General features: G+C 43.7%; 1 protein-coding gene across 1 annotated transcript in view; it reads left to right on the plus strand.

Annotated features, from left to right (window-relative positions):
• Window positions 1-25,550, plus strand: part of stk32c (serine/threonine kinase 32C) — a 110,443-nt gene that overhangs the window by 51,064 nt on the left and 33,829 nt on the right. The window contains exons 3-4 of the mRNA XM_080781792.1: window positions 12,603-12,754; window positions 21,371-21,544. Coding sequence (XP_080637918.1) covers window positions 12,603-12,754; window positions 21,371-21,544 — 326 coding nt within the window. The remainder of the gene's footprint in view (window positions 1-12,602; window positions 12,755-21,370; window positions 21,545-25,550) is intronic.

Below are 25,550 nucleotides of genomic sequence, written 5' to 3' on the forward strand. Positions count from 1 at the left end.
ATCATGCATCTCATATCATATTGCACATACAGTCAGTCTCTCTGATGCAGTAGTGGCTGGTCATCATATCATGGACATCAATATGCTTGCGTAGTGTTTCGCCACTGAGTCAAGCATTAATCATAACAATTTCGTTGACTAAAAAACTAATAAAAACCAAGCCATGATTACTAAAACTATGGATAAATATACTCACAATTTCGTCAACAAATAAAAAACTAGACTAAAATGTTAGGGAGGGACTAGTGGAGAAGAGATCATTTAAGGCACCATCAAAATACATTTTCGTCAACAAAATCAACTATAGATTTTAGTCGACTAACGATGAGCTTTTAGTTAACTAAATCTACAGTTGATTTTGACTAGACTAAACGTAAAACATCTCAGATGACTAAAATATGACTAAAACTCAACAGAATATTATTTAAAAGACTACTGTATGGCTGAAACCAAATCAAAATGTACTGTCCAAATCAACACTGTAGTAGAGAACTAATAGTTCTGGTGTGGTTATAGGGGCGGTGTCTCTGTGATCGTATGTAGCGTTTGAGTGTTATCATATCAACCAGTAGGTTACTTATCCAGACCATTCAATGAAGCCAGTAGGCTCTACGGGAGCAGAGGTGTTGTTGTTGTCAGCCATTGTCCGACGTACAGTACATGGCGTTACTATAGTCACGTTTAATAATTCTAGTAAGACTAAAAGTATTTTAGCAACTGAAGGTGGCCTTACACTAGCCGATAATCTGGCATAAATTATCGTCTAGTGTGAGTGTATAGTAATTCCAGTAAGACTAAAAGTATTTTAGCAATTTAGGCTTAGGGTTACTTTTAGTAGAAAATTCTGATTTAAGGTCTTTGAACACACCATTGAACATTATAGGCCTGCCCCTAGGCTACTTACAACTATTTAGTTTTAATCTAGGCTAGCCAACAAAAAAATAATACTGGCATAAAAGAAACTAAAACATACAATTGCCCAGACTATTCTTCAACAAAGATGGCGAAAGCAAACATTCTTTGTTCTGTACAAATCACTGAGGTCCTTAAACCAGAAATCTAACCCTAACCCTAAAGCTGCATTCAGACTTGGATGGTTAGAGCGGCGCCATTACCATTACATACAAAGTCAATGCAAAGACGATAGTTGCACGACCTGGCGCAGTAATTATACAGTATATATATATATATATATATATATATATATATATATATATATTCAGGTCTGAACGCAGCTTTACCTCAGTCTTAACCGGCCACGTAAGTAAACATAAAGCGAAGTTGTTCGGCAGTCATGTCACTTCCGTGTTTCCTAATCACAGCCAGTAATAACCTACTGGTGATTATGGGTTGATAACAAAGCGGTGTGTCGTATGCAGCATCCATCCCTCCGTACAGTGTCTGTCTGTCTGTCTATCCTTTGAATCAGCTCGCATCAAATGACACCTCGCTTGTAACATCATCTGTCCGCATGGAAAAATCAATAGATTCTGCCTAGGAGAAGTAAGAGTGTGTGTGTGTGTGTGTGTGTGTGTGTGTGTGTGTGTGTGTGTGTGTGTGTGTGTGTGTGTGTGTGTGTATGCGTGTGTGTACGTGCTTGTGTGCGCGTCTGTCTGTCTGTCCGTCTGTTTCTGTCTGTCTGTTTCTGTCTGTCTGTGTGCGCGCCTGTCTGGCCACCTGTACAAAGCTTTCTTTAGCAGGCAGAGATAACCAGACACAGCTGCTGGTCAGAGATTGCCGTCATTGTTGTGACAACATTAAACACCTCACTCACCCCTGGACGACACTCTGATTGACTGACATGCTCCCCTCTGCTGGGACACAGCGGAGTCAGGAGGAGACAGCTATATACAGGCCACCAGCCATGGGTCCACTCCACAAGCCATGAATTCAATTGCATTTTAGATCACCTCTTGCTTAATTATTTGCTTGACCTCTTGCATTTATGGATTTGTGGTTCTATGCGCACACGCCATTTTGGAAAGAACATGGGCCCCTTCCCTAGATACTTCTTTCAGTATCAGAGGTGTCACCTCTGATACTAATGAAGGCTCTGTTCCATTCTGGCCAAATAGAGTCAGTTTTAATGATACCAATGAAGGCTCTGTTCCATTCTGGCCAGACAGAGAGTCTGTTAATGATACTAATGAAGGATGTATCATCAAATGCAATTTGTAAAAAATGGCAAAATATGACTCTTAATGTTGTTGAAGTGGGACTCATTTAAATGTCCCTGGGACTCATCTAAAAGACCATCCCGGGACTGAAAACCTATTTACTGAGTTTGAGCATAATATTACGAGAAGAGGGGGGGGATAGCGTTTTCCTTTGCCCTGTTTCGCTCTGGTTCTTATCAGTTCGTTCATGTATCCGATTGTTCGGGGAAAGAAGCTATTTTTGCAGTCCGTTTCCAGTGGCTTTGAGACTGCGAAAGCGTTTTCCATGCGACAGCATCTCAAAATAGTCTACGGTTGGGATGGCTTGGGTCCTTCATAATTCCATGAGCTTTGCTGACACAACGATCGTCACACAGGGCTAAGATTGAGGGGCCATTTGGTTCCATTTGTACACTCTCTGACTCTCAGTTATGTGGGTCCTTGAAATTAAAAAGTTTGAAGTAGGGAAGCGGCCCGGAAGTACAGTAGGAAGAGTTATTCTGTGTGCATAGCCCATTCTATGCACCTGACCGGTTAAGTTCTCAGCCAGAAACATTCCTGTGTGAACTCCTAAATATCTGGCCCAATTAACCACAGTATCAAACTGTTTGTTACTCGGCGGCCGGTCGTGGGGATAGACTGTTCATCTGCCCCATTTGGTTTTTTATCTTGCACCAAATAAACAAAATAAAAAGTAAAGTAACTAACCAAATGACGGTGCTCAGTGCTCACTCACTCAATAGTGCCAAAGCTGGCCTCCCTCCCAGTGGAAATCACTGCCAGTCAGTTTGCCCAGTGAGTCATGAAATTGAAATGGTCACATCATGGTTTCAATGACAACATGAGAAAGGATCTCTGCTGCTCACTTCCCTTAAGTTATGCCGGATTTATTGCCACAGAGTTGTGACATTAATCACATATGAAGAGCATGGTGACTCAAAACACCGCAGTGATACATCTTAACAGTTTGCAGACTCTTTTCCCCATTATTGTTAGGCCTGTCACAATCATTACATAATCGAATAATAGCAATTATTTTAGATAATCGCAATTAGGCCTAAAAGGCAAACGGAAATACAAATTGTAATGTTCCAATGTTCAATGCGAAAAAACACAATTGAATTATCGATCACAATCATTGTGTGATTTGTGAACGCACAGGTCCTGGCGGTACTCCTGGTGAGAGCAGGAGTGGGCCTGGTTAGACGTAGGAGGGGCCCGGACAGGAGGCAACCCACAGAGCCTAGTCCCTCCACATACCAGAATAGTACCTCTCAGTCCCGGCATAGTAGTTCCGGAGTGGTCCCAACGGAATGTGCAGCCCCGTCTTTCCCTAGTGGTCTGATCGAGGGTAGCTACTGGGACGTAAGTCAGGACTTGATCACCCCGGCTGGGTCACCGAGTGAGGGGTATGATGTTCGAGAGACCCGAAACCCAGATGACCTTGGGATACATCACTGAGGATACGTCCCAGTTGCATCCAGGTGATGTTATTTTCATTCTGTGACAATCAATCGTCAACTGAAATGTGTAATCGTGACAGCCCTATTGTTTCACTTCTTTTTTTCTTTGTCCAGCAGTAGTCTGGTGGCCTGTACCAGCTCAGTGGCCTTGTGGTTAGAGTGTCCGCCCTGAGACTGAGAGGTCGGGGTTCGATCCCCAGCCGGGTCATACCAAAGACTCTAAAAGAAATGGGACCCAGTTGACACTCAGCATCAAGGGTTGGATTGGGGGTAAGTCCCTGCGACATACTAGCGTCATGTCCAGGGGGTGTACTTGTACATCAAGCTTCCTCACGCTACAGAAACAGGAGATAGGCTCCTGCCCTATGGGCCTCATGGCTCGGCAAGGCTACTACTTAGTCCGGCAGCCGACAGGCTCCTTTTGTTTAAAGTGGGAAATTTGGTATAGTATTTTCTATTGGCCTAAAATATTGTCTATACATTCATGCATCCACTTGCTGACCGGTCACTCAGTATTGGGATTTTCTTTATAGGGGTTTCTTGTGACACTCATTGTCATGGATTCTAAATCCATTCCAAGCATTAGTTTTGCACAAAATACACTCCTTGGGCTAAAAGCAGCCATAGCCACTTGCTCAAATGTGCCCAAAATGTGCTGAATCATGAAAACCCCCTAGTTTGACATGTCACATGCTACTTAAAGCAAAAGGAAAGTTTGACATTTTTGCCTGCCATAGGATGTTAATTTAAAAAAATTGCCCAATACTGACAGCCGGTCAGCAAGTGGATTCATGAATGTAGACAATATTTTAGGCCAATAAAAAAGACATTTCCCACCCGTCCACTAGGGATGCCAAACTACTCATATTTGGCAAATCGATAAGTCGAGGCCGCAAATCGACGTGTCGATCGATTCTTCCCCATTTTTTTCATTTTTATTTTTTTGTTGCGATTTTTCGACTCATACGTTTTTGAGTCGCGGTGAGCATGAGTCGAAAATCAAGTAGATTTTCGACTTTTTTCAACATCCCTACCGTCCACCTCGGCTGCCGGACTACAGCACCTGTCGTTTAATTGTGGGACGTGAACGTGAACGGTCAATGACAAAATCTCTTGGCACAAAGAGAGGGCCGGCCGGCCGGCCGGTAGCGATCTGTCCCTTCCCATTACAAAACAAATTGACCTTCCGCTAATGTACCCAAATTTTGGTTTGGGAGAGCAGGTGTTCCGTTAGCAATGATAACCTAGCCAGTGGTACCATATCACTTAGGACTCTGTGCCCCCCCCCCAGGTCATTACCATTTTGGAAATAAATCTGTCTGAATTAATTATAGATGGGTTTGGAGCATATTACTGCTCAGAGAGATGGAGTCCCTGAAGCCACAGCTCTCCGTCCAGTGCCTCTGTCCTAATAAGCCATTAAGACCCGAGACCAGATTCTACAAAAAGTCTTGTAAATCCTGACAGTTTTCTGAAAACCCTATGTTCAGTTGTGCTCAAACTATTTCATGTCAAGGACCCCAAAAAGTATATGTAATTGACCAAAAAAAGCAAAGATATGGGTAAGAACGGTCTTAAAATGCTGTGAAATAATTATATTCAAAGATTTGCACATATTATTTTCATGATTTCTCCAAAATTGCAGATCTACATGCTATTTTTCTATGAGCTATTTTTCAAAAGCTATAAAAGGTTAATGGAAAAAATATCTTCAGGATGCGGAGCTTCCTGAAGATTGTTGACCGAAAGCTTGCAATACATATTTGGATTATTTTCCCATTACCCTTTTAGTTTTTTCAGCAGATGAGCATTGGTTCTTTTACAATAGCTAAAGTTTAAAATAATGGTTAAAGACAGGTGGTATAAAAGCTAAGGCGACACAGATGCTTTCCAGGTCTTAATGTCCTAAGCCAGGACACAGAGCCAATAACCATGATTCTCCATGTATCTCCATCTGTGGTAAAAAGGTGAAAACACTTCCATTCGTATGCAAAATAGCCACAGAAAATATATCTCAAAGTTTGACTTAACTGTCACATATATTTATTTAATTCTATCATCAGCCTTATTATACCCCACAGATCTTATGCATGCAGGGATTTGCTAATGTGCTCTATGAATATATGAATAAAGTTCTTTCTCTTTCTGGACTACTGAAGAGGATTTGAAATAAGATAGGGGTGAGGTTTGACAGAGCATGAGAGATTAATGGTTTTGCCCCCCGTCCGTCCGGAGATAATCTTGCAAAACTACTACACTGATCAGCATCAAATATTTTGTGCTAATATATCAGCTGTTCAAAATGTCCAATGACAACGATGTGAATATATATACATAACCTCAGATTCACCATCCTCCAGGCTATGTGATATGTCGTGTCAGTGAGGCTATAGTTGTGGAACTGGCCAGTAGGAACAATAGGGTACAATCTGTCTGTTCCGAGTCTTCCGACCCGTGGGATCCATTAGTAGAGGGAGAGCTTGCGGTAATGTGACACCGCTGAATTACAATTCTGCACATTCTGTGTTGACAGAGACACAAACACACCATACCGCGCACACACACACCATACCGCGCACACACACACACACACACACACACACACACACACACACACACACACACACACACACACACACACACACACACACACACACACACACACACACACACACACACACACACACACACAAACACAAACACACCATACCCCACACACACACAGACAAAAAGACAAAGACACAGAGACCACAGCGGTCACCTATACGACATGTGCACCACACACAGAGAGATTGAGAGATTGTGGGCTCTGTCTTTCTTCTTAACACAGCATTTAATTCATGCTCCCGATCAGCAGCCGCTCAGCAATGCACTCAAGTTAAATTTGGCACAGGCTGTCAGAAAACCTCTGTAGAATAACACCTTATCTTATCTTTTCTATAGGCTAGAGCGGTGCCCGTGGGGCCTCTACAGCGGTGCCCGTTGGGCACTGGCCTACTTGGAACGATGCACGTTGGAAATGCATGCCCCACCCAGATATTATGCGTTGGAGCCTGTGCAGCGGTGTCCGTTGGGCACTGGCCTACTTGGAATGATGCAAGTTGGAAATGCATTCCTGTGTCCCTTTTATGCCCATATGGAGTTATTTGTCAGGCATGCCCAAATATGGAGTCTATGCAGACATCAGTGTGATGTCAGAACAGGCCAGCTCCATATAGACGAATTCAGAAACGGGTCTCATGGTCGCAGCTTACGTATTTCCTGTAGGCGAACTCGACACAGCTGCAGGGTTTAAACCCTCACCAGGCGCACCTCTTCTACTACAGTGAACGGCAGAGTGACTGATGTTAGTCTGCCTCAAACGTTACTCTTTTACCTGCTTTTTACTAACACTAACATTACAAAGATGCCCAGAACATCGAGATGAACCTGTGTAGTTCATGGCTGCTCCAACAGTAGTGGCAACATAAAAAAAAAAAAAAAACGGAATGTCAAAATATCCACCGCGGTGGCTGGGACCAGAGCCATTGAGTAATGGTTGAGACGAAGCAGTGAAAGGTCCTGAAAGATACATAACGTCAGTCTTACCCAATACCCAATCTTTCTGTTTTATGAACACATGGCTGCCGTACTTCATTTATACCTCATACTTTAAATGCTTAGTATTATAGATTTTGGACTATACCTATCAGTATAGGTTATGTAAAGTGTTTTGAGACAACTTGTGATTTGGCACATTCAAAAACAAAAATCGCACATCATATGAGCACATTCTGTGCTCAAACGAACACACAGACAGAGTCACACAGTCAAACAGTCACACAGTCAAACAGTCACCCCCAATTCTGGATGGCAATGCAATATGTGACCAACCATGTCCCGGAGCTACGGTGAAGAGGGTGGTCACAGATGGGCCTAAACTAGAGTTGTCCCGATCATCTTAAAGATAGAGTGCCATGACTTTTTTCCACCCTAAAACATGATCATCAGGTCTTATTGTTATATAAGGAGGAAGAAGTTTTTCAAAAAGGTGTACAGTATTTTTTTAAATGTCGTTCTTATGTGGGCACCCCCACCAGTTCATTAAGTATGCCTGGTTTGCCTGGTGGGTGGTGATGGTTGGTGATCCACCTGAACTTGCTGCACCCACAGCTGTAGTTGTATGATAAAGGGGGAGGGGTTAGGGGAGGGGCTGATAATGTGATGTCACTATATTACTGTTTTTTTCATTGGCACGTTTGACTGTTAGGAAGAAACCCTAAATACAAAGGGAGTACATCATTGTACATAAAAACGACTCCAGGGTGTCTAATGAAGTACTGTCACCTGACTCACCTCATAGACACATGAAAAACTGGAAAAATACAAAAATTGTGGCACTCCATTAACCAATACAAGACACTCTGTCAATGCTTGAAACAAACTGATGCTGCTGAGCAAGAGCGGTGTGTGTGTGTGTGTGTGTGTGTGTGTGTGTGATATCTTTCTTCATGATTGGTTCATTTGTTACTGTCCTCCAACGCATGCACCTGCCTCTGAGCTAAGTGGACGTGCGAATATTTCTCACAAGGAATACAGAATACAACCATCAGATGAGTTGTTAAAGTGGACATTTCTTGTAATGTGACAAGAGGAGATCGATTACCTGCAGCTTTCTAAAACGCTATCTCTAATTGTGTTCGTGCTTTTCTCTCCAAAGCGCTCCAAGCAACCAGCGCATGCCTCTCTCTCTCTTTATTTTCCACTGTCTGGCATTCTTCCCGGACCCCTCTCCTATCCTCTCCACCTTCTTGTCAGTTTTGTGACAAGCTTCATGCTCATCACAGAGCAGCTCTTCCTCATTGATGAAGAGACGCGTTACACAGAGGACAGTCTCGCGTTGCCTTGCCACTCGCAATTTCCAAATGCTTCTGTCATACAGTCTGGAGCAATGGAAAAGCTATCATGAGTAAAATATAAAGCGGAAGTGGAGCCTCCTCCCCACTTCCGGCACACTGCCAGACTGGATTACCAGCCAAGGTGCCTGGACCGCTGAGCCACGGCCCAGGCCGCAACCCATTTTTTCCACCCAGTGTAAATTGTCTAATGTAATCCTGGGCACTCCCTCTGCCAACCTGGGGAGAGCAACAGACTGCCCTCATGCTCCCTTCTATCTATATGTATGGGGAGTCCAAGCCGCTTCTTTTCACCTGACAGGGGGGGAAGGTTCCCCCAGTTGGACATACCAGCGCGTGGAAGGAACACGTAATTCCGACCAGATCCTTTCCCCTCCATCATGGTGCCCTGGCTGGCCAGGGGGAGGCAGTATAGAGACTAGGACTACTGCATGTTTTTTGAGAGGGTATACCTACCCTATAGGGGAAGTTTGCCGGCCACTGCTACAGAGCTGACAATGAGGTTATATCACACACACACACACACACACACACACACACACACACACACACACACACACACACGCTCTTGTCATGGTGACAGTATAGCGCTCCTGGCCCTCCCTTATCCCCTACGGTCCTGGTACAGTACAGTATTGCTGTACCGTATATCTCGACACAGACCCACTTTCTCTTGCCTGCTCTCAGCCATACGGGACAGCTTGCACCATCTGCACTGCGCTAGAACAATGTTGACGGAGTTCAAGTCAAGAGAGAGGAAAAAATACAAGACCTCTATACCAAATATGTCTACTAAATCATGACAGTTTTGAGAAAAACCTACGTTTCTATGGCAGGCACAGAAACAGAGACAGGCAATATCCAGTCTAATATCATGATATGGATATAATATTGATACTAGGGATGTCCCGATCAGGTATTTTTTCAGATTCCAATCATTTGAAAATGATGTGATCGGCCCCGATATCGGGACAATCCTATGTATAGGTACGTACAATTGTACAGTATGTCACTCTGTCCATAGTGACGCGATACACTGTATCGTCAAATCGTAAAGTAAACAACGTAAAGATCTAGAAACTTATCTATAACCCTATGTCTGCCATATGGTGCAATTTGGTGGTCAAACGTGTCAATCAAGAAGTTAAATTAAATTAAATATTGATGACCACGTCGTCATACATAATATAACATTCCCTGAAGAAGGCAACTCAAAAAATTGATGGCATCGTGACTATGAGCTGTGCGGCCTCTCTCCTTTTTCAGTCAGTTTTATCTCCTGCGGTCAGCACCTCCCCACTACTGGTGTGCGCTCCTACCTTTGTTCGAATACATAATATAACAAACACTGTCTTAAACTATTCATCAAGAGAAGGATGAGACTTGGTTTTGAGAGCTTGTCTCAAGCCTTTTTTTTTTCTTTGCAAGCATGCCAATAGAGCTCATTATTCTTTGCAGTATATGTGCCTGATATAACCTGTAAAGTACAGTATAGTCTTCTCTCTGGCTGTAAAGAGTGAACCAGATGAGCTACTGGTGGACTATAATTGAAGTGGAGCCTGGGTCTTGTAGCGGTAGGAGAGAGTCGCTGTAACATTTACTGCTGGTCAGACACTCTGCCTCAGGCACCTGCAGGGGAATCTGTTTAGCGCCACAGCAGCTGCTTTGATTTGGTCCCTGCTGTGTGGTACTTTGAATGTAGAGAAGAAGGGAGGTTATTTATTCACTCCTTTTTGTATTCATGGTGCGAGAGTTTGGTTTTTTTCTTCCGAATGGGCGCTTATACTGCAACTTTTCTTTCTCCTGACCTGATCATTTATTTTACGTTTGAAGGAAAGCTTAATTGTATTCAGATTTTCTTTTGGTGACATTTATACACTCTTCAGAGGTAAATGAACAGTATATATTTTTTATATTTTATTTTTATCCCACGATTTTGTAACCCATTTTTCACCCCTGTGTCAATTATCTAATCCTGGGCTCTACACACCCTCCGCCAACCTAGTCCCCATATATGGGGGACATGGGGAGAGCAACGGACTTGAACTCATGCTTCCTTCATGCCTGAGTGTCCAAGTTGCTCCTTTACACCTGACGGGGGGGGGGGGGGGGGGGGGGGGTTGGAAGGAACATGTTATTCCAACAAGTTCCTTTCCCCTCCATCAGGCGCCCCGGCTGGCCAGGGGGAGGCATTTTAGAGACCAGGATTACTGCATGTTTTTTGTGAGGGTACCAGCTACCCTAGGGGACACGGGGAGAACATGCAAATAAAGTATCTTTTACTGTATATCCTGTGTCATGGATCTTCCTGACGGATAAGCAACAGCAGTAACAAAACCACATTTCATTGATGTTGGATGGAATCAAATGACACACGATCGATCTCACGTCTGGATTGGATGATATAGTAGCGTTACGGTAATGACTCTGACATCAATCTAGGCTGTCCCGGGCCCGCCCACCATTGACCGACCATTCACGGCCACTTCCCGGACAAAACCGCCATCATTAATGAATAAATGATGAACTTGTGTTTGCGAGAGCTTCTGCCACAAATGTCCGTAGGGCTGATGGTATACTGTATATATACAGTATCGCTGCCTGCCGGCTCATATATGTTTTTACGCTGATGATTGACTGCGTTAAATCGACTAAAATCAAATCAAAAATCTACGGTGAACTCTGATTTTTTACAGAGCAGTTTACAGGCCAGGTTTTTTGGGGAATATTTTTAGACTCTTCTTGGAATGATGTAATGCTACATGTCCCTCTGACATGGTGGTGCCAACAACCAGTACCCATAATTCACTGCACTGGCCTAGATCAGTGGTGCTCTCATTCTGTCCCTGTTTGTGTGTATGTGCGTGCATGTGCGTGTGAGTGTGAGAGAGACTGCGTGCACAGAGGTGGAAGACGTACTCAGATTAGTGATGACTACAAGTCCTGTATTAACAATTTCACTTGAGTTTGATGTGCTGCCGTGTTGCTGATCGTAATACATGTATGTGTGTGTGTGTGTGTGTGTGTGTGTGTGTGTGTGTGTGTGTGTGTGTGTGTGTGTGTGTGTGTGTGTGTGTGTGTGTGTGTGTGTGTGTGTGTGCGATGCGCCTCATTGCTTGCATCACACCACAGGGCTTGTTACAGAAACTATGTCACACATTCTGAATGGCTGTTATGCCTATAAAGGGCTTTACATAGCACGCCACGACAGAATAGTTGATCTCATAACAAAGGACATATCTAAACATTTCACACTGTCTGTGAGAATGTACAAACATTCCTGTGTCAAACCTTCCATGTTTCAACTCTACTGTACTGAAAATCCTGAAATCTTTGCACATCTCTCTGCTAACACACCAGATGTTGTTGTGGTCAATGACGAGAACAGATCAGTTTTCATTCTTGAAGTGGCCTGCACCTTTGATTCTAGCTTAGAGGAAGCCTTTATGACCAAAGTCATTAAATACCAGCCGCTCCTCCAGTCTATCAGAGCTAGGCTATAGGTGCAATGTACTTGTGTTTATCTTTGGCAGCCTATAGGACATGTACATAGTTTGGTTGTAAGAGACTTCCAACAACTTGGGATGCCAAAAAAAGCAGCTAAACGGCTTGAATAATTCTGTACAATCTCTTCTACTATCGGTAGCAGATGCCAAATAGGGCAAAGACGCTGTTACTTGTACCCCTGAAGGTTGTGTGGGTATTTGTCTGGGATTTGCTGATTGCATTCTACACAGCACCTTGTAAATATGTGTGTCCTTGTAGTATCTCTTATGTGGACATAAATAAATGATTAAAATGTGTGTGTGTGTGTGTGTGTGTGTGTGTGTGTGTGTGTGTGTGTGCGTTTGTGCGTGTGTGCGTGCACACCTGTGTGTGTGTGTGTGTGTGTGTGTGTGTGAGAGTGTGTGTGTGTATGTGTGTACTGTGCATACAGTTTCTGTTGTGTTACTTGTTATACGTACGCTAACTACCATCTCTCTCTTGTCTCTCTCTGCTCTTGTGTGCCTGCGTGCGTGTGTATGCGTGTGTGTGTGTGTGTGTGTGTGTGTGTGTGTGTGTGTCTCTCTCTCTCTCTCTCTCTGTAGGTGTGCATCGTCCAGAAACGAGACACAGAGAAGATGTACGCTATGAAGTACATGAACAAGCAGCAGTGCATAGAGCGAGATGAGGTCCGAAACGTCTTTAGAGAGCTTGAGATCCTACAGGAAATTGAACATGTTTTTTTAGTAAATCTCTGGTGACTATCCCATGTTTTTATCACTTTTTTTACACATTTCTATGCATGCATGTGGTCTGCACTGCCTGACTGTGTGTGTGTGTGTGTGTGTGTGTGTGTGTGTGTGTGTGTGTGCACGTTTGTGGGTTTGTGTCTGCTTGTTGTGTATGCTGGCTGTTTGTGTCGTTGTGAGAGCTTCTGAAGTTAGCCGACTCATTCTTAACCCATTTAGGACTGAGGATAAGCTTCTACAAATGTCTTCTAAATCATAACAGTTTTCTGAAGAAAAACAACATATATGTTTCTATATCAGTTGTTCTCAAAAAATGTCATGTCAAGGACCTCCAAAATGATATGTAATTGGCCGCGGACTTCCAACTGAAAATACGTTGTTAATTCCCAAAGATTTGGGATCTAGATTTTTTCAAAAAGAATATGTTTAAAATAATGGTTAAAGTGGTTAAACGCAAAAGGCGACACAGAGAATTCCATAAAACTAGAAAACAATTATTGTTTAAGTAGTAGTGAAAATAGATGCGTGTACAAGCTGCACAACGTGACGCAAATCGACGCGTTGTGAGCTTGTAGATTGGTTATATTTTCACTAGTTTGAGGCCCCGGCAAACAAACTAATTTCTCCTTTGGGTCACGGGGCTAAAACGTTTGGGAGCCACTGGTATATTGAAGTGTGACTGACATTGCATCCCCTCACCAAATGATTCTTCCATTTGTCGTGGGTGCGTTTCGTTTTGACAGGTAGCTAACTGCAATTAATTTCCATGGGAGATACAGTATAACTGGTGGGATATTCATTAAGGACCCGGATCAGTCCATGCAGCACATATTTGATAATTACTATGATTTGAAATAACCTCACTCCTCCCTGGCGTGCTCGTATGTGGGTGAACGGAAGGAAGGCGCTGTCTTTATTTAACAATCTCCTCCTGTGCTCAGGGCACACATTCTAAATGTAATTGGGGGGGGGGCCTGCCTGCCTGACGTGGCATTCACACATTATATTACACCAGGCGCTTTAACTCCACTATAATTGGGAGGCGATACTGCATGTGTCAGCCTCGTCTTGAGTAATCGGCGCAAGAGTATTTTGTTATCGCCTAGGTAGAAATTTTGCGAGCAGACGAGCCAAATCGTGCACCAAATTACTCACTGCAGTATTTAGGGACGTGCATTACGGCCCTAATGAACTTTTGAATGTTCTACTGGTCCATAATTATAACGAATATTTGATAGATAGATGGACAGACAGACAGAAAGATAGACATGAAATATGCAACTCTGATTTCCGAGACTGCGGTGTTCAAACATTGCAACTCATCCCTGTAGCACTATTAAGACCGCACGGATATTTCTTCCACAAGTTGCTTTGCGGCTGATCAAAAGTTCTAAAGAGTGAGCCTGCTGAGGAGAGGAGCCAGTCAACCAGAACAAGCAGAAGGCATTTTAATGAGCCCAGTAGTAACGGTCTGTGCATTTATTCGATAGTAGAATTCCCTGTAGGGGGCCTGCATATACTGTATATATATGGCTGCCAAAATCTGCTCTGGTCTACAGTACCATGGGCTTTCGGCTCGTTCTCTTCTCTCGCATTCTGCTCTCTATCCCCTTCTCTTCCTTTTGCTGCTTCAAAAGCTCCATTGATGACAAAGACGCTAAGCAGCATCATTACAGCCAGGTGGGAGGCAGGCAGGCAGCGCTTCACTTCGTCTGCATTTCACAATCCTTTTGCTCTGCCTCTGTAAGTCGACTTTAAAAGGGACACTCAGTAAGTGGACTGCTCAGCTTATATTATATGCAAATAGGAGGAGGGGGACTGGGTTTCTTTTCCTGCAACTTCTCAGAACAACAATGATCCAGATGTCCAACCCCGGACGGGGATTGTTCCTTATTCTGGCTTCTAGAACTCCATATCTTTCTTACCCCATACCGTATATATGCCCCTCTTGCTGCATAAGAAACCTGCACAGTGAAGAGCGTGTGAGAGTGTCAAGCCACATCTCCCATCATTCTGGGGAACCCATTCGGTAAAAAAGGAACAAATATTTGTATTCCCTTTTGTTTTTGCCTCTGGGGATGTCGCCTCTTTTTTTTGTATAGGAACTCGGGTTGGGTCCTCCCCTTCTTTTAAGTCCACTTTCCTTCCGGGTGCTTCTGTGTTTATTCCTACTAACAACAACGCTACATGTTTAAGGCAATGGCACTGTTGACAGATTCTGCAGCTAGAAGAACCTGTCTTGAGGGATTAGCCAGCCGGTGACCCGGAGGACTCGCAGCTTTACGCCATCGATTCGCAGGGAGACGGCCACACTTTGTCAGCACAAAAGCCCATGAAGCCCTTGATCCCTTAAGATGGGACCATCTAGGCCCCATATGATGTAACCCGAGAATACTCAGCATATGAATTATGATTGCCTCATTGAGTGAACAAGGCTATATTCATGGCAGACCAGCAATTTTGTATTCGTTAGACCAGTGGTTCCCAAACTTTTTCATGTCAAGGACCCCCAAAATGACACTCATTAGCCTGCGGACCACCATTTAAATATATATGCCAAGGACCCCCATAAGAGAACGTTTTTTCCGGCTCTAGCAGTGATTCTCAACCATGGCTATGGACCCCCATTTGATGAGACCCCAATTTATATTGTAAAATCTATAACTGTTCCGTTTATATACACTCTCAGAGTTACAGACTCATAAGGGTCCATTTGGTTCCAAACTATCATTTAGTTATCACTTTGGGAAACACTTGAGTAAGACCCCATGATACAAGATTTATAAAAGCTTCCTCCAATTGCCCAGCTGTGTAGACACTCAGTCACTCAGTGTGCAAAAAGAGAGTGGAAGAGCGGAAACTCACCATAGAGAGTATAGAGACATGAAGGAAATCAATTCACGGCACGGATCCGCAGAGCGTGGTTGTTATTTCTGCCCCGGTTCACAACGTGGACACGTGTGAGCATAATGTGCGCGACAGCATTGTTACTGTATATGCGGCGCACCTGCATACGCTGCCTCTAAACTGTCGGCTCTGTTTACCTGCTCGCCGAGGTGACGTCTTGGCCTGTCAGGTAATGAGATAAGAATGATGAGAGCTCCGCACTCGGCACACAATCGTCCACCTCGCTCTCTCTGTAACGATGGGGAGCTTAATTGGCCGGCTTGGGTGTGTTGTGTCGCTAACACAAATTCCTCATGGAGACTGGAGAGTTGCCAGCATCCATATAGGATCATCTCAAACAGGGCTTTATGATTCCTGGCATTTTTGGCATTCCGGCGCTCGCAGTCCGTTATTGATGGAGCTACAATGTTGAATGTACCAGCTGGGGGATTCTTGAAAGCTACCTAGAAGCTATTCCCAAGCGCAGACGACAACAAAAAGAGTGAAACTTGTGACAAACTGCTGGCTTTCACTAAACGCCATACTGTAGTAGGAGTCATTTTATTGATACGGTGTCTGAGCGGAGGCGGAGAGGGGGAGGTGAATGCACCAAAACAACTGTCAGGGAAAAGTAATGGTTCCGCCCCACACACTTGCACACGTACGCACATGGTTGGAAGCAACCAGGGTAACAAGTAAAACATTAGCCTATAGTGGTAAAAATGTATTCACTGGCCTACAGTGTGTCGTAACAAATCACTCTGAATCACTGACAAGTTGGAACACTTATACTCTTACCGGAAAGGGTTCTGTCAAAGAACACAACACTTAGAACTAGGGAGGATCATGTCCCGATACACTTTTTTCGTTCCCAATCCGATACCGATACCACAATTTCTGTGTTGTAGCCGATACCGAATAGAACAATATTTATTATTTAAAAAAATAACATACTGGTTGAGCCTATGAGGCGACCTATAGGAACATATCTTTTGTTAATTAATAGCACCTGTGGTGGGAACTGAGATACTCCAGCTATAGCAGTATAGGTGAAGTCATCGTCGCCACACTCATTTGTGTCAGTTAAGAGTTTAAAGCTTTGCAGAAAGCTCCAGAGATCATCTTAAAGTGTATTTTAAGGGCTTTGAAAACACAAATATTATGCATCATCAGCGACAGCTCGTAGAGTGCATTTCAGTTTCACTAGCCACGCTTTCATCAGGCAGAGAGAGAGAGAGAGAGAGAGAGAGAGAGAGAGAGATGAGTGCCGTCCTGTCCAGCCTCCATTAGGAATATTGATTTCCGGCATGGAATGGAAGAAGGCCTCGGGTGACAGGGAAACAAATTAGCTTCCACGCCTCCATGTCAGCAATAATAACAAGCCCTGCTCTTTCAGTTTATCCTCAACAGATTTTCATGACTCATGAGTAAAAAAAAACAACACACAAGATCATTCCCGAAATACTTTTTGAGTCCCTTTCTTGCAGAACACGTCTCTGTGCGACCTATACAGGACGGCGTTCCCCCCCCCCCCGGCTCGCTTTATACCGCACAGTTGAGCAACTCTCCACACCTGACTCGCCACTTAAGCCATTTAGGAAAAAAAGGCTTCTAAATCAGACAGTTTTCAGGAAAAAAAACAGTGGTTCTCAAACTATTTCATGTCAAGGACCCCAAAAATTGTAAATGTAATTGGCCGCCGACTCCCATCTGAAATAAGTTGTTAAATTGTTAAAAACGTTTGCTCCAAAAGAATATATATTCAAAGATTTGCGCCACATTTTCACGATTTGTCAAAAATAGCTAAAGTACAGTATAACATAATGCTTTAAAAAAGAAAAACACCAAAAGGGGTTCGATCCCGCCCTAAATGGGTTAAGCGCGTAACTTTTGTGTAGGACGAGGTGTTCAAGAGGCCAGCCGGAGGGGACAGCGTCTTGTCTGGAGGGGCCGAGGTTGGACTCTCTCATCCACCTCTCAAGAATCCTCAGCGGAGGTTGTTTCGTGTCCCGTGATTGAGTCATCAAATCATCGTCATTCAGCCAGTGCTATAGCCACTATTAGCCTCACGCTCATTCCGTCTTATCTAGGCCAGTGGTTCCCAAAGTGGGGTCCAGGGGGTTCCAGGGGGGTCTCCAGCTAAGTGATAGTTTGGAACCAAATGGACCCTTATGGGTCTGTAACTCTGAGAGTGTACAAATGGATCACTGGACACTCTCAGAGTTAAATTAACTTTGATTTTACAATATACATTGGGGTCCCAGAGATATAGAAATGGGGGACCGTAGGCTAATTCAGGTAAAACTGGGGACGGTGTGGGGGTCCTTGAAATTTAAATGGGGGGGGGGGGTGTCAATTTGGAGGTCCTTGACATGAAAAAGTTTGAGAACCACTGATCTAGGCCATGAGGAACTTTTGCAGACTATACAAAAACAAGGCAGCAGTTCTCTTTCTTTCCATCTCTCTTCCATCTCTCTCTCCGTTATTCCTCAGCAGTACTGTTTACTCCTCCTCCTCCTCCTCTCTACCTCCCCGGACTCATTTGTCAGTGTGGCCTGATTACTTCATCCAACTCCGGACTTCTTTTTTCCAGCCCGGCTAACCTTCCTCTCTGTTTTTGCCATAATGTGACGATCCAAGATTGGAGCTGGCCTGGCCGTTTTCCACATGCTGCTGCAGACAGACAGACAGTCAGTCAGTCTCTTCTTCAGGTATACACAGAGAATGGAGCAGAGACTGCCAAAGACTTGGGTTGGTCAGACGGCGCTGAACGGCCGCCTGGCACAGAGCGAGCTCACCCGTCAACCGGATACCATGCAGGAATCAATTGGTGTCGAAGGAGGGGCGATAAGAATGTGACAACACGGGGAATGGCGCCATGCAGCACAGTGTGGGAGTGTTGTGTGGGGCCACCACCTGGCGATAGAGACGCTTTGTATCGTGGCTAAGCTATAGAGCTCTCGGGTCAGGTGTGTTTTGTTGGAGGTTAATGGAGTTGTCTCCCACGGTTGGTTTCGGTTGAACGGGAAGACACTGGTCTGATGACCTGCAGCATCGGCCCGACGGTATCATACAGTATGAGGAAATATGGGGGCTTGGAAGAGTCGGGGGGGGTTGCTCGCTCGACAAGGCTTTGGCAAGTTGTGAAGCTGAACTCATCGCTGCTGAATATTCCAGCAGTTCGCAATTGTATTTCAGTGTCTGTCGTTCCCCCGATCTTAATAAGTCAGGGAGAAAATACCATGTCCTTTGAAGGTCTCGTCTCCTTGGTATTCGGCATTTAGAGTTCACTGGAGTTGCTTTATCTGCTTCAATTTTCTTTTAGCATTTCATCAATTATTGTGCGTGCTATCTTTTGAAGAGACGAGAAGGACCAGCACAAGAAATGGGATTCAGTCAGAGCTGATCTTCGGATGAGATTGGGTGCTCTCTCTCTCTCCCTCTCCCTCTCTCTCAAACACTGGCCTCATTTATTGCTCACAGAAAAGCAGGAAATTGCACCTAGTGACAACCAATCACATTGCCCCCTCGAGTGTTGTAGGCTAAAGCCTGGAGGTGTGTGGGGCAAACCTGTGGCAATGAAGACGAGTAATGGCGCTCCACTTTCAGACCTTTGATGGGGTGAATTGGTTTGGTAATAACGGCCATATTATTAAACCGAGTGTGAAGAATGAAAGAGAAACAAATCACAAGAGGATCAATTTGTTCTCTGCCTCTGAATTGAGAACATCTTTCTGTGTGGGAGGCCCATAAAGAAACCATTGTTGCGCTATAATTATTTTGTTAGATGAGATACTAGATCCTATTTCATAAGAATCGTTTTGTTTTTTTTTGCACCCATGCGGTTCGAACTTTGTCGCTCAGTGCCTACAGATCAGGGATTTTTGTGTTTGAACCGCCTATCTCCCCCACAGGACATTAGGAGGCTCCGTTTTAATTTGATGTGCATGATTAGTGAGCCTGATTGACAAGAATCTTCCAGCGGACCACTAGAAATCTTCAATTAACTCACATCAATCAAGGGGAGGGGGGGGGCTCTCGTTCCCAGCTTTAATTTGGTTTCAGTAATCAGTCTCTTTGCTCTTTCAAACAAGTTGCGTCTTTGGGTAATGACGGGTATTTGTCACTGCGCCTGTTCGGAGCTCTCCCAGGCTATAGGCACACACACACACACGCGCATGTGTGCGCGTCAGCTCTCGGATACATTGACACTTGGTCATAAATAGACATCATGCATAATGTGAGGTGATTATAAAACCGTTTCATGTTTAGGTACCGGGCAGACATGATGCATGTTTACAACACGTTGTCTTGTGGCTATATGCATGAACATGGCCTCGTGCAATGTTTATCCTTGTGTGGGTTTGTACAAACATGTCTATGCATGTTTGTTTCCTTTTTAGCATGCAGGCTATATGCTTTTTTTTACGTCATGCATATGCGCAAGAAACCCTGAACTTTTAAGATTCAGTAACTTTTCTGTGGTCTGGGGTTTTCTTGCTCAAACAAGTGCTCTGATTTTCCTGCTGTTTGTAAGAGCCAGCAAATCCCATTATGTCAATGGGATTTGCCAGCAGATGTCACTGTTTTCACTTTTTGCCTGTTTTCATTGCAGCTCAAAAGGCTTCCAAACCCCAGAGAAAACACAGAAAATTCACTGAATGTTCAAAGTTCAGCTTTTCGGGGTGTAATTGAGATCATAAAACCATAAAGAAAAACAAAACATAATGAAAATGTCACAAAACAGGCTGCTATAATCAATAACATGCCACATTTGTAATGGCTTTTTTTTTTTTTTTTTTTTTTAGACAGCCAGCAATGGGTAAAACGCTCCCACATAAAGTCTTTGTGACACATCTAGCGGCCACAATCTGCATTCAAAGATTTTCCTAGAAGCTTTGTCATTGGTCGATTTGCCTGTCTACTTCCTGATTGGTTAGTCATTTCGACCGGATTTTTTCGACCAATGACAAAGCTTCTAGGAACATCTTTGAATTGATTGTGGCCCCTATTGTGTTACAGAGACTAAATTATTTGTGGGAGTTTTACTCATTGCTGGCTCTCTGAATACCAAAAAATTTATAAAAAACAAAGTCGTTAAAATGTGGACATATATGCTTATAGCAGCTTTACGCCCTATTCGGAACCTTTCAAAAATAGCAGATCTACAAGCTCACAACTCGTTAGCTTATACTGTAGATCTGCTATTTTTGTACACATTATAATGAATGACACGCCCAAAATATGGAAGCCAGATTTAATCAGCTGTTCGTAGTGTCATGAGATGCCGCTGCATGTAGCACGTGTGTGTGTGTGTGTGTGTTTGTGTGTGTGTGTTTTGTGCAGTGGTGGAAAGTAACTAATTACATTTACTTTTTAAAAGGTACTTCTACTTTACTGGAATATTTTCAAATTTCAGTACCTACTTTTACGTCTACTCGTAGATCTTTTCAAAAGATTTTCATGCATTTGAAAACTTGAAAAGGGAACATTCTGTACAACGAGTACTATTACTTTTGGTACTTTAATTATATTTCAATGCCATGGCAATACCTTTGTACTTTTCTACTCAAGTACATTTTGAATTCTGGACTTATTACTGCAACAAGAGCACTTCTACATTATCGATACCTTTACTCAAGTAAAATGGAATACTTTTCCCCACCACTGGTTGTTGTTGAGTGTCCTTTCCAACAAAAACAAAGGTCACGTGACTGAGCCCTATGACCTTGTTCCAGGTACTCCTTCCAGGACGAGGAGGACATGTTCATGGTGGTGGACCTCCTGCTGGGAGGAGACCTGCGATACCACCTGCAGCAGGGAGTCACCTTCACCGAGGACGCTGTCAAGCTCTACCTGTGCGAGATGACCCTGGCCCTGGACTACCTGCAGAGCCAGCACATCATACACAGGTAGGTACAGTACCTCCTCTCTGTGTGAGACACATCATACACAGGTAGGTACAGTACCTCCTCTCTGTGTGAGACACATCATACACAGGTAGGTACAGTACCTCCTCTCTGTGTGAGACACATCATACACAGGTAGGTACAGTACCTCCTCTCTGTGTGAGACACATCATACACAGGTAGGTACAGTACCTCCTCTCTGTGTGAGACACATCATACACAGTTAGGTACAGTACCTCCTCTCTGTGTGAGACACATCATACACAGGTAGGTACAGTACCTCCTCTCTGTGTGAGACACATCATACACAGGTAGGTACAGTACCTCCTCTGTACGACTCATCATCATTTTCCGACCGCGGTCGAGAGCATGGATTTCACAATGCCACGCCAGACTTTCCGGTCCTTCATTGCCATCCCCAGTTCCTGCTCACTGATGCATGTGTCCCTACTCCTAGCGATGACATCAGGGAACGACAGTTTTCTAACCTCTGGTCTGCTTTGAAGACGATACACGGGGAAGGTTGCCGTATATTAGATTAGTCGATGGGTGAGCCAGACAGATTTTGCGCTCTCATTAGAAGGCTGGTGTAAGTGCCATCCAACCGTTTCTCTATAATTTCTTTGAAAGTGTCCATGTCTCAGAGCCATAGAGTAGAATCGGCTTACATCATACACAGGCAGGTACAACCAATATCTGTCATCTTATCTCAGTGTTTCCCAATTTGGGAAACAGAGACCTCTCGTCGCCGTCTGGGTATCTTCCAGGCTGCTGATCCATCTGTCTATAGCAGATGCGTCATGCACATTCCTTACCATGGTTTCAGTGTTCATTTATTTCAGAATATAATATTTAGTCTTCGTCAACAAAATCAACACTGCATGGTTTCCAGCAAACAACTGTCATTGTTGCATTTGTGGTTGGAAGTGGGATTACTGATTTTGTATTTGTCTGCCTGATCTTCCATCTATTCCATCTATTTCATCTGAATGCAAAATGTCTTACTCCTAATAACCCCTTTTAACGAATGTATTAGAATCATGATTTAAGACAAATCTTACAACTCTCGTTCTAAAGAAATAGAACAAATCTACTGTATGGTGTCCTGTGCTGAACTATTGCTAGTGTCCGATTAGAAGTTAACCGGGATGCCGAAACTTCTATCACAACAATGTCTGGGTTACTTGTAACTTGTAAGTCCAGACATCGCTGAGAATATCTGTGTTGTAAGGCCAAATATCCTGTCTCGTACGGAGGGCAATGGAGTCTCTCGCGAGGAGCGTATAGCAAATGCTGCTAGCCTCTATACTCTAAATGGAAATACCCACTCTTTAGATAAGGCTTAGATGCTGGATGCTTTCAGGGTAAGAAAAGCAACGCACATCCTCCATTGGTGCTGAGCCAAAACTGTAGAAACCGTGAACAATAAGGAGACCATTTATAGCCCTTGGGGCTATTTGGGGTTCTACTGACTTGCTGCTTTCAATATTGTCAAAATGTTTTTAAACTTTTTTTCTACTTTTCTCTATTTTTATATAATCGTCAAATCATGTTACAGTAAAGAATCTTTGGCTTTGCCTCTAATCATGCGAATCATGTATTTAATCCATATCATACAGAATTGAGATATCAATCATGTTCTATGTATTTATTGGTGTCACCCCAGGTCACCAGATGGGGCCATTTTGGGGCAGATGGGGCTATTTTGTTCACACAATGGATATAAGACGTCATGTCCTGTTATCTCGTCTATATTTGACAAAGACCATAAGGTCTGAAACGTCGTCTTTTTTTTTTGCTAAATAAAGTTTGGAGCATCATAAAGTGAGTTGCGAGCTCCTGCTTTTCTTTTCTTAGCTGGATGCTTGTCACAATGACGATGCCACTCAGCCTATATCCATATATGGATAGTTCTATAATAACCTGATGTCACACTAGATGTCTCCATCGTCTCCATATATGGAGCTCCAGGTGAAAGCCTTCGTTACAACTGTTATTTTTCTGTTTTCGTGGCCCATTGTTTTCTTTGACTTTGGCATGTCAATATCAAGGTCATTTGGCAGGACATTTTAAAGGCGTTTTGCTTTTGACATATTGGCTAATAACTATGAGCATGCAATGTGTTTACTGAAACGGTCCCATCGGCAATAGCTCCCCACACACACATTAAATGTTGTAAAAAGTATTTTTGGTTGTTAAAAAAAAAAGAACAGCAAACCCTGAGGCCATTTGTAGCACAGGGGTTCAGCTTCAGCCCATAAGGACTCCATCAGTGCAACTGCCTCCAGCCAATGCAGCACATACAGTATCCCAGCATCCTTTCAAGGTCGGCGCAATTATTTAATCTTAAAATGTACTTTAAATGAAATAGTTTGAAAATCACTGACATAGAAACATGCAGGTTTATCAGAAAACTGTCAGGGTCTCGAAGACATTGGTATAATCGTCCTCAGGTCTAAATGGGTTAAATGTAAATCTTTACTTTTCACCGTGCCAGCAGCAGTCCACCTAGAGTTCTGCTTCTAAAGTTGGTGACTTCTTTTGACTATAAATTATGTTGTGCTGCTGGTGGTGGTGGTGTGCTAAAAAGGAATTCCATGGCAGTAAAAGGAGAAAGTCTTCTTTTTAACCTTGCAGTGTTATTGTGACACAGATGCAGGACTAGCTGCTTTCTTCTTTTTCCCTTTGTGTGAGAACATAATTATGGCACCCTGCACACACAGCACAGATGTAACTTATCCCATCCTAACGTTCATTTCAAGCCTTTGCAAATCTGCTATTTTCAAAAGATTTCATACATTTGAAAACTTGAAAAAGAGACATTCTGCATAATGAGAATACTTTTGGTATACTTTAAGTACAGTTTGATGCCAATACTATATTGCACCACTTACTTCACACGGGTGTGATTTCTTGGTCATTATTAAGATTTATTTTTGGCTTTTCTGCCTTCATTGATAGCATCATGTGAAGATGGACAGGAAAGAGGGAGAGAGAGAGCGAAGGGGAGAGACACGCAGCAAAGGTCATCATGAACGGGACTTGAACGCGCGGCACACCGTCAGGCCAGAGCCTACAGTATATACACTACAGTATGTAACAACAAAACCGTTATAGGTGCAGGCGCACTCTGCTCAGGGAGTCAAGTTGATAGTAGCTGATGGGTGCAGATTCTTGAAGATCAATGGAATAGCCGCAAAGGAATATCCAGCAGTCCACCTAGAGAAACGAACGTGTTTTGGCACGCAGGCCATTGAGTTTGAAACGCTGGCCTGCGTGCCTGAAACGTGTTCGTTTCTCTAGGTGGACTGCTGCTGCATGTGTTTTCATGAAACAAAAGAAACTCAAACTTTATACAAGAGAGTGCGGATATTCCCTTTTTCCTACAGTATATGTGGCATGCGCCTCATGGACCACCAGCGGGCACCCCGATACTTTTACTCAAGTAGGCTACTTTTCCCACCACTGCCTAAATGCCTTGCGCACACGTCCAGAATAGTGCACGTGTGTGTGTGTGTGTGTGTGTGTGTGTGTGTGTGTGTGTGTGGTCCCCTGGCCTGCCACGGCCTGCCAGCTCCCCAGAGATGGATGGCCTATGCAGGGGGTAGAGATGATTCATCATCAGCCTCTAGTCATCTCTTATCTGGCTCTCCAGGCGAGGAGGCGAGTCTGGGGGGGGGGGGGGGTGTTCCATTACACTGTGTGCCTAGTGGTTACTGGAGGAGCACTGGGGCTGTGCACTGTGTGTGCAGTATAGTGGAGGAGCCTGCAGGCTGTGTGCAGCAGCTTGATGTAGTGTCAGTCAGTCAGCGTGTGCATTGGGGAAGATTAGGGCTAGGAGGCAGTAGCCACGGTCTTCGCTTTTAAAGGGCCACTTCACCCCTGACACAACCTGATCTTATTTTAATGTTAATGGTATTTGTAATAGATTAAAGTAGCACAATTTGAAATTTGCACCCTTTGACCAGAAAAATAATGAAGTCTGTGTATTTGACTAGGGGTTGACTGG

Source organism: Protomyctophum bolini (genome assembly GCF_963924005.1).
Source record: "Protomyctophum bolini genome assembly, chromosome: 14".
Taxonomy (NCBI): domain Eukaryota; kingdom Metazoa; phylum Chordata; class Actinopteri; order Myctophiformes; family Myctophidae; genus Protomyctophum; species Protomyctophum bolini.